At 43.4% G+C, this 12,978-nt stretch overlaps 1 protein-coding gene across 1 annotated transcript in view; it reads left to right on the top strand.

Annotated features, from left to right (window-relative positions):
• cep78 (centrosomal protein 78) overlaps positions 1-12,978 on the top strand; it is a 28,269-nt gene that overhangs the window by 2,999 nt on the left and 12,292 nt on the right. Inside the window, exons 2-5 of the mRNA XM_055918988.1 lie at positions 3,856-4,121; positions 4,219-4,388; positions 4,470-4,542; positions 4,642-4,745. Coding sequence (XP_055774963.1) covers positions 3,863-4,121; positions 4,219-4,388; positions 4,470-4,542; positions 4,642-4,745 — 606 coding nt within the window. The 5' untranslated portion in view covers positions 3,856-3,862. The remainder of the gene's footprint in view (positions 1-3,855; positions 4,122-4,218; positions 4,389-4,469; positions 4,543-4,641; positions 4,746-12,978) is intronic.

The raw sequence follows: 12,978 nt of genomic DNA, 5'->3' as shown, positions 1-12,978 counted from the left end.
AAAAGTGAATTGATTATCAATTGCGTTACGGTTCTAGAAACAGAAATCCCTCTGCTTTCATATCACATCAAAATAATTTCACAAATGCAAAATACATATTTCCTGTACACGGTTTTAAGACAGTTGCAGCCGACAGTATTTTTCAGTGACAACTCGTTTGTTGCGTCTATCTTCCGTTCATACACAGGTGTTCGGAGACGCAGATAGCTAATTAGTACAGGTAGTCAGTCCACTCTGTCTTCCGTCTGGTGTCCATAAAGCGCTGTAATATGGCCATGTGGGAACACTAACTCTAAAGGTGTGTATCAATTTAACCTTTTAGTACATTTTTTTATTTTTTATATCTAGCTGATATTAAAGATAAGGTCCTTATGTTTCCAAAACCGTACCGCTAGCGATTGCGTGTTAATGTTCAGACCGAGCTTTGCGGCTCTTAACAACCCCCACCCCCACCCCACCCACAGAAAACGCCTTCGTCCGATGACTCTTACAGTATTTGTAATATAATGGAACTGAGAGTCATGATTAGGGTTACAAAGGGTCGGAAACTTTCCAGTAAATGTACCGAATTTTCCCAGACATTTTCCATGGGAAGTTAAGCCCTGGAATTTTGTTTAAATTCATCAAAAAAGTTATCTTATAACAGTGAACCTTTTTGTGGGATTAAAATAAGGCAATTCTAGGTCTTGTGGCAAATTTTGGTTAAACTATCCCCAATTCAATGGAATTGCAACCCTCTGCATGCACAGTGTGTTTTTTCATCACATGTGCAGTGCACTCTTCCATCACATTACTACACTGTCTGAGACAAGGACTACATGTTTACTGGTAAATTTTGATTACAATGCTGGGTGGGGTGAAAATATTTTACATGACATAATTTTTTGTTAACTAGTAAATAGTAGCCTACAGCAAAGTGTGTTTAAATCATCTCTAACTTGTTAACAATTTCTGCTAGTTAGTTCTTGCTACCATGTGTGTTTTAGCTTGCTTGAGCCTGCTAACTGAGTAGTGTTAATTCACCTGTTTCCATACATGTTTCATCTTAAAACATGTATTTTACAAAGGAATGGTTTCATCTAACTGCTTAACTATTTATCTGTACATGGAATTGTATTTGGTATTTTTTTATATTCTTTACAGGAAAATGACATGGCCACAATCTGATGTATGGAGACATTTCACTGCAGCTAATGTAGAAGGAAAAGCTGTGTACATTTGCAAATAATGTGCCAAATCATATGTGAAGAATGCAACAAAGAAGCAGAATCATCTGGCCAAGTGCATAAAGTTCCGTCAGCGCTCACAACAAGCAACCTCTGATAAAAGTCCCTCTAGTTCTATTCGAGGTTAGAATGATGAATCGGACACCTTATTGATAGCAAGAGCTCATTGTCCTCCTGGAATCCGAAGTTTGTTTGACTCAATGGAGGAACGTAGTCAGAGAAATGCTGATGAATGTCTTGCTCGAGCTGTGTATGCCACTGGTTCACCTCTGATGCTCACAGGCAATGTGTATTGGAAGAGATTTCCGAATGTTCTTCACCCAGCATACACCCCTCCAACCAGACATGCTTTATCTACTCATTTGCTGGATGCAGAGTTCAAGTGAAGGTCAAGCAAATCATAGAGAAAGCAGACTGTATTGCAATCATCTCTGATGGGTGGTCGAATGTTCGTGGGCAAGGAATAATTAACTTCATCATCTCCACCCCTCAATCAGTATTCTACAAGAGCACAGGCGCAAGGGACAACAGGCACACTGGTCTCTACATTGCAGATGAGCTGAAGGCAGTCATCAATGACCTTGGACCACAGAAGGTATTTGCACTGGTGACAGACAATGCTGTGAACATGAAGGCTGCTTGGTCTAAAGTGGAGGAGTCCTACCCTCACATCAAACCTGTTGGCTGTGCTTTACATGCATTGAATCTGCTCCTCAAGGAGAGCCAAGGAAATGGTTAGGTATGTGAAGGTTCATCAAGTTATAGCAGCAATCTACCTCACCAAGCAAAGTGAGAAGAATAAGAGCACCACATTGAAGCTGCCCAGCAACACCCGTTGGGGTGGTGGTGTCATCATGTTTGACAGTCTCCTGGAGGGGAAGGAGTCTCTCCAAGAAATGGCCATATCACAGTCTGCCGATATGGACAGCCCCATCAAGAGGATCCTCCTGGATGATGTATTTTGGGAGAGAGTGGTAAGCAGCCTGAAACTCCTAAAACCTATAGCAGTAGCCATTGCACGGATTGAGGGAGACAATGCCATCCTGTCTGATGTTCAGACTCTGGTTGCAGATGTAAGAGGAGAAATCTGTACTGCCCTGCCCACTTCACTGTTGCTCCAAGCAGAGGAAACTGCAGTTCTGAAATACATCAAAAAGCGTGAATACTTCTGCCTGAAGCCCATACATGTTGGACCCCAAGTATGCTGGCAAGAGCATCCTGATCAACAAGGCCTATGGTGTCATCACTACCATGTCTTGACACCTTGGCCTGGATGAGGGCAAGGTTCTTTGCAGTCTGGCGAAGTACACTTCCATGCAAGGGCTTTGAGATGGAGATGCAATATGGCAGACGTGCCAACATATCTCATCAGCCACCTGGTGGAAGGGACTTTGTGGATCTGAGGCTCTTTCCCCTGTTGCCTCCATCATCCTCCAAATCCCACCAACATCAGCCGCCTCAGAGCACAACTGGTCCTTGTTTGGGAACACACACACACCAAAGCACGCAACAGGCTGACCAATACAAGGGTTGAAAAATTGGTGTCCTTCTGGGCAAATTTGATGCTTTTTGAGCCTGACAACGAGCCATCCTCAACAAGGTTGGAAAGTGACAGTGAAGATGAGGCCTCAGAGTCTGATGTTCAATAAGTGGACATTGAGGAGGTCCAGGGAGAAGACATGGAAGCCTGAGAGGAAGACAACCACAGCTTTAGTTTCTAGACTCAATTTACAGATGAATGTTGAAAATGTTTTTGGGAGATGCGATGGATCATTCAATATTCCCTTTTGTTGTTGAGTGAAATCATCCCATGTGAAGAGTCAACTCATTTAATTAAAGTTCAATTTGTAACTAAATTATGTTTTTTTTCTATTGGAAGGATTTAGTAATTTGCAATTATGTCTACTTATAATAAGGTAAAAGGTTTATGTTTCGGTCTCCATTTGATATGGTAAATATATGCAATGCAAAAAACATCTACATTTTAAATTGTATTAATTTTAATTTGCATATATTTCCGTCAATTCCCATATATATTCCTGTTAATTCCCACGGAAAGTTTCCACCTCTGAATAGTCCCCAAAATGTGCAACCCTAGTCATGATCAAGGGCTATGTCATGGTAAGGTTGATTCAATAGCTATCGAGGAGCGAACCGACTATCCAATATAAAACTAACTTTACCCCTGTGCTGTACTGAACCATATACCTACTGGCTCTCTAAAACGTTGAGTAAACAATACTTTCCTGTGGATATTTTGTCTCAAATTTCAAGCAGCTGATGGACAAACTGCACAGACAACCGGTAGATTAAGTTTAAATGTAATTTTTCTCAACATTCGGGCTTATAAGGAACATCTTACAAGATTTTTCAGGCATTAGTTTCAGGCTGTATATACCCATTTATTGTGTATTAAAGCCTGATTAATCAGACTAGGCATGAGCAAAAGTATTAGCTATGTTTGCCTAAAACTAAGGATTTATATAGCTAGTTTCATTAAATAAAATGTATTAATATTATCTATATGATATTAAATAAATAAACATTCAAGCCACAATTTGACGCAGACAAGTTCCTAAACCTCCATATTGTGTCCTTTAAGTTAACTCTTAGTTTTTTCTGCCACTAGATTGGAAATGTTGGGCACAGTCCAAATTCGTCGCAGAGGTGCCCAAGACTTCGAGGCATATTATGATTATGCATGCGCTATGCAGGACTCAGTCCCATTGCCAGCAGTCAAGGCAAACCTGAGTCAAGAAATGCTTGACTTTAATGGGGATCGGCTCAAACTGACAGATTGGACACCCATACTCAACTCTCTGACCATCAATAAACAGCTACAACATGTTGCAGTCAGAAGCTGCTACCAAAGTGGTCTTGGCATCGGAGAGCCAGGTAAACATCAAGTAGGCTAAACAACTTGAAGTAGGAGCCCCTTGCTTTATAACCTGTCCTTATTCCTTGTACGGCCTCTTCTCTTTACCTTTCTCAGAAAGGTACAGGGCTGGCAATAGGAAGAAGATTCCAGCCATCCGCTCCAAGGAGATGACGTTCAAACTGTGTAAAGCACTCAGGGAGTGTCTGACAGCTTCACCAAACCTCAAGACCCTCCAACTCCATGGTCTTCCATTTAGAGAGAGAGACCTTATCACTCTTACCAAGGTAGCAAGTTGCAGAGGCAGATTTACCTGAACCAACTTAAGGTTCTGCAGGGCACCCACTAATGCTAGTTTGTTGTTCCAGGGTTTAGCCAAAAGTGTCTCTTTGGAAAATCTCTCTTTGGCTCACTGTCCTATAGCAGACGAGGGGTTAGAAGGTGAGTGAGACGTAGTGGGAAAAGTGAGAAAATGTGTCTTGTGTGCAAGTTATTACCACATGATCTTTTTTGTCTGATTTGGTGTTTTCTAATGTTCAGCTATCTGCCAGAGTGTGAAGTACTCTCCATCTATAAAGACAGTGGACTTCACAGGCTGCAATCTGACCTGGAGAGGAGCGGAGCATATGGCCAACATCATCAAGGTACTGGACCTCTGTTATGAGCTTGGTCTTACCAACCCTTCCTTTGCAAATATTTATATACTAGATAACTGATAGGAGGTGCTGTGTTGAAGCCACTGTGCCTCCATCTTGTCACTCCCCACTGTTTGTAAAAACTATTTTGGCTGTAGAAATGCATTTATTAATGTCTACATTAGTTTTTCCACGTTTATTCTATTACAGACACCTTACTGCATACTTTTAAATTATATTATGAGATATAAATAAATATATAAACGCAACATGTAAAGTGTTGGTTTCATGAGCTGAAATAAAAGATCCCAGATATTTTCCATATGCACAAAAAGTGTATTTCTCTAAAGTTTTGTGCACAGATTTGTTTACATCCCTATTGGTGTGCATTTCTCCTTTGCCAAGATAATCCATCCACCTGACAGGTGTGGCATATCAAGAAGCTGATTAAACAAAATGGTCATTACACAGGTGCACCTTGTGCTGGGGACAATAATAGGCCACTTTAAAATGTCACACAACACAATGCCACAGATGTCTCAAGTTTTGAGGGACCGTGCAATTGGCATGGTGACTGCAGGCAGGGATGTCCACCAGAGGTGTTGCCAGAGAATTGAATGTTCATTTCTCCTACCATAAGCTGCCTCCAACGTCATTTTAGAGAATTTAGCAGTACATCCAACCAGCCTCACAACCGCAGACCACGTGTATGGTGTCGTGTGGGCGAGTGGTTTGCTGATGTCAACGTTGTGAACCGAGTGCCCTGTGGTGGTGGGGTTATGGTATGGGAAGGCATAAGCTATGGACAATGAACACAATTGCATTTTATCGATGGCAATTTGAATGCACAGCGATACGCTGACAAGATCCTGCCGCCCATTTTTCTTTTAAAGGTATCTGTTGCCAACAGATGCATATCTGTATTTCCAGTCATGTGAAATTCATAGATTAGAGACTCATTTATTTCAATTGACTGATTTCCTTATATGAACCTTAACTCAGTAAAATCTTAGAAATTGTTGTATTTTATTGTGCCAGTGACACATTTTTAGTTGTTTTGGCTCTACTCCAGCACTTTGGATTTGAAATGATAAAATGACTGAGGTTAAATGGCAGACTGTCAGCTTTAATTTAAGGGTATTTACATACATATTGGGTGAGCTGTTTAGAAATTAGAGCACTTTATTTTTTACATAGTCCACCCATTTTAGGGGACCGAAAGTATTGGGACAAATTCACTTGTGTATTAATTGGCATTGTATCATTTTAATTTCAAAGTGCTAGAGTACAGAGCCAAAACAACAACAAATGTCATTGTCCCAATACTTTTGTAGCTCATACGGAAAGTATTCAGACCACTTGACTTTTTCCAAATTTTGTTACGTTACAGCCTTATTCTAAAATTGATTAAATAAATGAAAATCCTCAGCAATCTACACACAATACCCCATAATGATGAAGCAACAAACGGTTTTGATTTGATTCCACCTGTGGTAAATTCAATTGATTGGACATGATTTGGAAAGGCACACACCAGTTTTCTATAAGGTTCCACAGTTGACTGCATGTCAGAGCAAAAACCAAACCATGAGGTCAAAGGAATTGTCTGTAGAGCTCCGAGACATGATTGTGTCAAGGCACAGATCTGGGGAAGGGTACCAAAACATTTCTGCAGCATTGAAAGTCCCCAAGAACACAGTGGTCCTCCATCATTCTTAAATGGAACAAGTTTGGAACCACCAAGACTCTTCCAGGGAGGTGAACAAGAACCCAATGGTCACTCTGACAGATGGAGATGGGAGAACCTTCCGGAAGGACAACCATCTCTGCAGCACTCCACCAATCAGGCTTTATGGTAGAGTGGCCAGACGGAACAAGTGTCTGAATGTCCTTGAGTGGCCCAGCCAGAGCCCGATCGAACATCTCTGGTGAGACCTGAAAATAGCTGTGCAGCAAAGCACCCCATCCAACCTGACAGAGCTTGAGAGGATCTGCAGAGATGAATGGGAGAAACTCCCCAAATACAGGTGTGCCAAGCTTGTAGCGTCATACCCAAGAAGACAAAAGGCTAAAATCGCTGCCTAAGGTGTTTAAACAAAGTACTGAGTAAAGGTTATGAATACTTATGTCAATGTGATATTTCAGTTAAAAAATGTAAATTAGCAAAGAATTCTAAACCTGTTTTTGCATTGTCGTTATGGAGTATTGTGTGTCGATTTGATGAGGGTAAAAAAAATGTTTTAATACATTTTAGAATAAGGCTGTAACCTAACAAAAAAATTGGAAAAGCTCAAGGGACTTGAATACTTTCCAAAGGCACTGCAAATAAAAATTATACTGTGTGTGTGTGTGAACTCAGCAAAAAACGAAACGTCCCTTTTTCAGGACCCTCCAAATAACTTCACAGATCTTCATTGTGAAGGGTTTAAACACTGTTTCCCACGCTTGTTCAATGAACCATAAACAATGAATGAATATGCACCTGTGGAACGGTCGTTAAGACACTAACAGCTTACAGACGGTAGGCAATTAAGGTCACAGTTATGAAAACTTAGGACACTAAAGAGGCCTTTCTACTGACTCTAAAAAACACCAAAAGAAAGATGCCCAGGGTCCCTGCTCATCTGTGGGAACTTGCCTTAGGCATGCTGCAAGGAGGCATGAGAACTGCAGCTGTGGCCAGGGCAATAAATTGTCATGTCCGTACTGTGAGACGCCTAAGACAGAGCTACAGGGAGACAAGACGGACAGCTGATCGTCCTCGCAGTGGCAGACCACGTGTAACAACACCTGCACAGGATCGGTACATCCGAACATCACACCTGCGGGACAGGTACAGGATGGCAACAACAACTGCCCGAGTTACACCAGGAAAGCACAATTCCTCCATCAGTGCTCCTACTGTCCGCAATAGGCTGAGAGAGGCTGGACTGAGGGCTTGTAGGCCTGTTGTAAGGCAGGTCCTCACCAGACATCACCGGCAACAACGTTGCCTATGGACACAAACCCACCGTCGCTGGACCAGACAGGACTGGCAAAAAGTGCTCTTCACTGACGTGTTGCGGTTTTGTCTCACCAGGGGTGATGGTCGCATTCGCATTTATCGTCGAAGGAATGAGCATTACACCGAGACCTGTACTCTGGAGTGGGATCGATTTGGAGGTGGAGGGTCTGTCATGGTCTGGGGTGGTGTGTCACAGCATCATGGGACTGAGTTTGTTGTCATTGCAGGCAATCTCAATGCTTTGCGTTACAGGGAAGACATCCTCCTCATGTGGTACCCTTCCTGCAGGCTCATCCTGACATGACCCTTCAGCATGACAACGCCACCAGCCATACTGCTCCTTCTGTGCGTGATTTCCTGCAAGACAGGAATGTCAGTGTTCTGCCATGGCCAGCGAAGAGCCCGGATCTCAATCCCATTGAGCATGTCTGGGACCTGTTGGATCGGAGGGTGAGGGCATTCTTTGGCATTCTATTTGTCAATTTGTTGAGGTAATGTGAAGAAATTTCACCCCATGCTTCCTGAAGCACTTCCCACAAGTTGGATTGGCTTGATGGGCACTTCTTACTTACCATACGGTCAAGCTTCTCCCACAACAGCTCAATAAGGTTGAGATCAGGTAACTGTGCTGGCCACTCCATTATAGACAGAATACCAGCTGACTGCTTCTTCCCTAAGTAGTTATTGCATAGTTTGGAGCTGTGCTTTGGGTCGTTGTCCTGTTGTAGGAGGAAATTGGCTCCAATTAAGCGCCGTCCACAGGGTATGTTATGGCGTTGCAAAATGGAGTGATGGGTCTTGAAGAAGGAAGGCTCTTTTACTCTGTACAAATTTCCAACTTTAGCACCCCCAGAACATCACATTGCCTCCACCATGCTTGACAGATGGCGTCAAGCACTCCTCCAGCATCTTTTCATTTTTTCTGCGTTTCACGAATGTTCTTCGTGATCCGAACACCTCAAACTCAAGATTTGTCTGTCTAGTGTCTGTGTTCTGTTGCCCATCTTTAATATTTTATTTTTATTGGCCAGTCTGAGAGATGGCTTTTTTCTTTGCAACTCTGCCTAGAAGGTCAGCATCCCGGAGTTGCTTCTTCACTGTTGACGTTGAGACTGGTGTTTTGCGGGTACTATTTAATGAAGCTACCAGTTGAGGACTTACGAGGAATCTGTTTCTCAAACTAGACAGTAATGTACTTCTCCTCTTGCTTCTCCTCCCACTCTTCTTTCTATTCTGGTTAGAGCCAGTTTGCGCTGTTCTGTGAAGGGAGTAGTGACAATTTTTCGCATGGAATAACCTTCAAGTTTCAGAAGAAAGTGCTTTGTTTCTGGCCATTTTGAGCCTGTAATCAAACCCACAAATGCTGATGCTCCAGATACTCAACTAGTCTAAAGAAGGCCAGTTTTAATGCTGCTTTAATGAGCACAACAGTTTTCAGCTGTGCTAACATAATTGCAAAAGGGTTTTCTTTTTTTTCTTTTTTTCCCCCACAATTTTTTATCCCCAATTTTCGTGGTATCCAATCGCTAGTAATTACTATCTTGTCTCATCGCTACAACTCCCGTACGGGCTCGGGAGAGACGAAGGTCGAAAGCCACGCGTCCTCCGAAGCACAACCCAACCAAGCCGCACTGCTTCTTAACACAGCGCGCCTCCAACCCGGAAGCCAGCCGCACCAATGTGTCGGAGGAAACACCGTGCACCTGGCCCCCTTGGTTGGCGCGCACTGCGCCCGGCCCGCCACAGGAGTCGCTGGAGCGCGATGAGACAAGGATATCCCTACCGGCCAAACCCTCCCTAACCCGGACGACGCTAGCCCAATTGTGCGTCGCCCCACGAACCTCCCGGTCGCGGCCGGCTGCGACAGAGCCTGGGCGTGAACCCAGAGACTCTGGTGGCGCAGCTAGCACTGCGAAGCAGTGCCCTAGACCACTGCGCCACCCGGGAGGCCGCAAAAGGGTTTTCTAATGATCAATTAGCCTTTTTGAAATTATACTTGGATTAGCTAACACAACGTGCCATTGGAACACTGGAGTGATGGTTGCTGATAATGGGCCTCTGTACGCCTATGTAGAAATTCCATATAAAATCTGCCGTTTCCAGCTACAATAGTTAATGTTGTAAATGACTATCTACACTGTATTTCTGATCAATTTGATGTTATTTTAATTAACAAAAAATGTGTTTTTCTTTTCTTTCAACAATAAGGAAGTTTCTAAGTGACCCCAAACGTTTGAACGGTAGTGTACGTACATTTTTCTTTATTTTTTTCTATTTTCTACATTGTGGAATAATAGTGAAGACATCAAATCTATGAAATAACACATGGAATCTTGTAATAACCAAAAAGTGTTAAACAAATCAAAATATATTTTGTATTTGAAATTCTTCAAATAGCCACCCTTTGCCTTGATGACAGCTTTGCACACTTGGTATTCTCTCAACCAGCTTCACCTGGAATGGTTTTCCAACAGTTTTGAAGGAGTTCCCACATATGCTGAGCACTTGTTGTCTGCTGTTCCTTCACTCTGCGGTCCAACTCATCCCAAACCATCTCAATTGGGTTGAGGTCGGGTGATTGTGGAGCCCAGGTCATCTGAGGCAGCACTCATCACTCTCCTTCTTGGTCAAATATTATTTTTACAGCCTGGAGGGTGTTTGAAAAATAAATGATAGTCCCACCAGTCGCTAACCAGATGGGATGGCGTATCGCTGCAGAATGCTGTGGTAGCAATGCTGGTTAAGTGTGCCTTGAATTCTAAATAAATCAGTGTCACCAGCAAAGCACCATCACATCTTCTCCATGCTTCACGGTGGGAATCAGACATGCGAAGATCATCCGTTCACCTACTCTGCATCTCACAAAGACATGGTGGTTGGAACCAAAAATCTCAAATTTGGACTCATCAGACCAAAGAACAGATTTCCACCGGTCCAATGTTCATTGCACATGTTTCTTGGCCCAAGCAAGTCTCTTCTTATTGGTCTCCTTTTAGTAGTGGTTTCTTTGCAGCAATTTGACCATGAAGGCCTGATTCACGCAGTCTCCTCTGAACAGTTAATTTTGAGATGTGTCTGTTCCTTAAACTCTGAAGCATTTATTTGGGCTGCAATTTTCTGAGGCTGGTAACTCTAATGAACTCATCCTCTGCAGCAGAGAACTCTGGGTCTTCCTTTCCTGTGGCGGTCCTCATGAGAGCCAGTTTCATCATAGCGCTGGATGGTTTTTCAAATCAAACTTTATTTTTCACATGCGCCGAATACAACCAGTGTATTCCTTACCGTGAAATGCTTACTTATAAGCACTTAACCAACAGTACAGTTCAAGAAAGAGGTATGAAAATATTTACCAAATAATCTAAAGTAACACAATAAAATAACAACGAGGCTATATACAGGGGGTGCCGGTACCGAGTCAATGTGCGGTGGTACAGGTTAGTTGAGGTAATTTGTACATGTAGGTAGGGGTGAAGTGACTATGCATAGATAATAAACAGCGAGTAGCAGCAGTGTAAAAAAACAAATGTAGGGGGGGTGTCAATGTAAATAGTCCGGGTGGCCATTTGATTAGTTGTTGAACAGTCTTTTGGCTTGGGGGTAGAAGCTGTTAAGGAGCCTTTCGGTCCGAGACTTGGTGCTCCGGTAATGCTTGCCATGCGGTAGCAGAGAGAACAGTCTATGACTTGGGTGACTGGAGTCTGGCAATTTTTGGGGCTTTCCTTTGACCATGCCTAGTATATAGGTCTTGGATGGCAGGAAGCTTGGCCCCAGTGACGTACTGGGCCGTACGCACTACCCTCTGTCGCGCCTTATGGTCAGATACCGAGCAGTTGCCATACCAAGCGGTGATGCAACCGGTCAGGATGCTCTCGATGGTGCTGCTGTAAAACCTTTTGAGGATCTGAGGACCCATTTCAGTCTCCTGTCGTGCCCTCTTCACAACTATCTTGGTGTGTTTGCACCATGATAGTTTGTTGGTGATGTGGACATCAAGGACCTTGGAACTCTCTACCCGCTCCACTACAGCCCCATCTATGTTAATGGGTGCCTGTTCGGCCCGCCTTTTCCTGTAGTCCTTGATCTGCTCCTGTTGTCTTGCTCACATTGAGGGAGAGGTTATTGCCCTGGCACTACACTGGCAGGTCTCTGACCTCCTCACTATAGGCTGTCTCATCGTTGTCTGTGTCTCAGCATCATCTGTGATAATGGTGTTGGAGTCGTGTTTGGCCACGCAGTCATAGGTGAACAGGGAGTGCAGTAGGGGACTAAGCACACACCCCTGAGGGGCCCCAGTGTTGAGGATCAGCGTGGCAGACATGTTGTTTCCTACCTTTACCAACTGGGGGTGGCCCGTCAGGAAGTCCATTATCCAGTTGCAGAGGGAGGTGTTTAGTCCCAGTGTCCTTAGCTTAGTGATGAGCTTCGTGGGCACTATGGTGTTGAATGCTGAGCTGTAGTCGAACAGAATTCTCACATAGGTGTTTCTTTTGTCCAGGTGGGAAAGGGCAGTGTAGAGTGCAGTAGAGATTGCGTCATCTGTGGATCTGTTTGGCGGTATACGAATTGGAGTGAGTCTAGGGTATCAGGGAGGATGCTGTTGATGTGAGCCATGACCAGCCTTTCAAAGTACTTCATGGCTACCGAAGCGAGTGCTACAGGGCGGTAATCATTTAGGCAGGTTACCTTCTCTCCCTTGGGCACAGGGACTATGGTGGTCTGCTTGATACATCTAGGTATTACAGACTCCGTCAGGGAGAGGTTGAAAATGTCAGTGAATACACTTGCCAGTTGGTCAGCGCATGCTTTGAGTCTCAGTCCTGGTAATCCGCCTGGTCCCGCTGCTTTGTGAATGTTGACATGTTTAACTTCTTTAGGGTATGTGGGACGGTAACGTCCCACCTCGTCAACAGCCAGTGAAACTGCAGGGCGCCAAATTCAAAACAACAGAAATCCCATAATTTAAATTCCTCAAACATACAAGTATTTTACACCATTTTAAAGCTACACTTGTTGTAAATCCAGCCAAGTGTCCGATTTCAAAAAGGTTTTACGACGAAAGCACACCAAACGATTATGTTAGATATGAGCCAAGTCACAGAAAAAGACAGCCATTTTTCCAGCCAAAGAAAGCAGTAACAAAAAGCAGAAATAGAGAAAATGAATCACTAACCTTTGATGATCTTCATCAGATGACACTCATAGGACTTCATGTTACACAATACATGTATTTTTTGTTCG

This window comes from Salvelinus fontinalis, chromosome 4, assembly GCF_029448725.1.
Source record: "Salvelinus fontinalis isolate EN_2023a chromosome 4, ASM2944872v1, whole genome shotgun sequence".
Taxonomy (NCBI): Eukaryota; Metazoa; Chordata; class Actinopteri; order Salmoniformes; family Salmonidae; genus Salvelinus; species Salvelinus fontinalis.
Note: the sequence above shows the minus strand (reverse complement) of the source record. Positions and strands in the feature narration are given on the sequence as shown.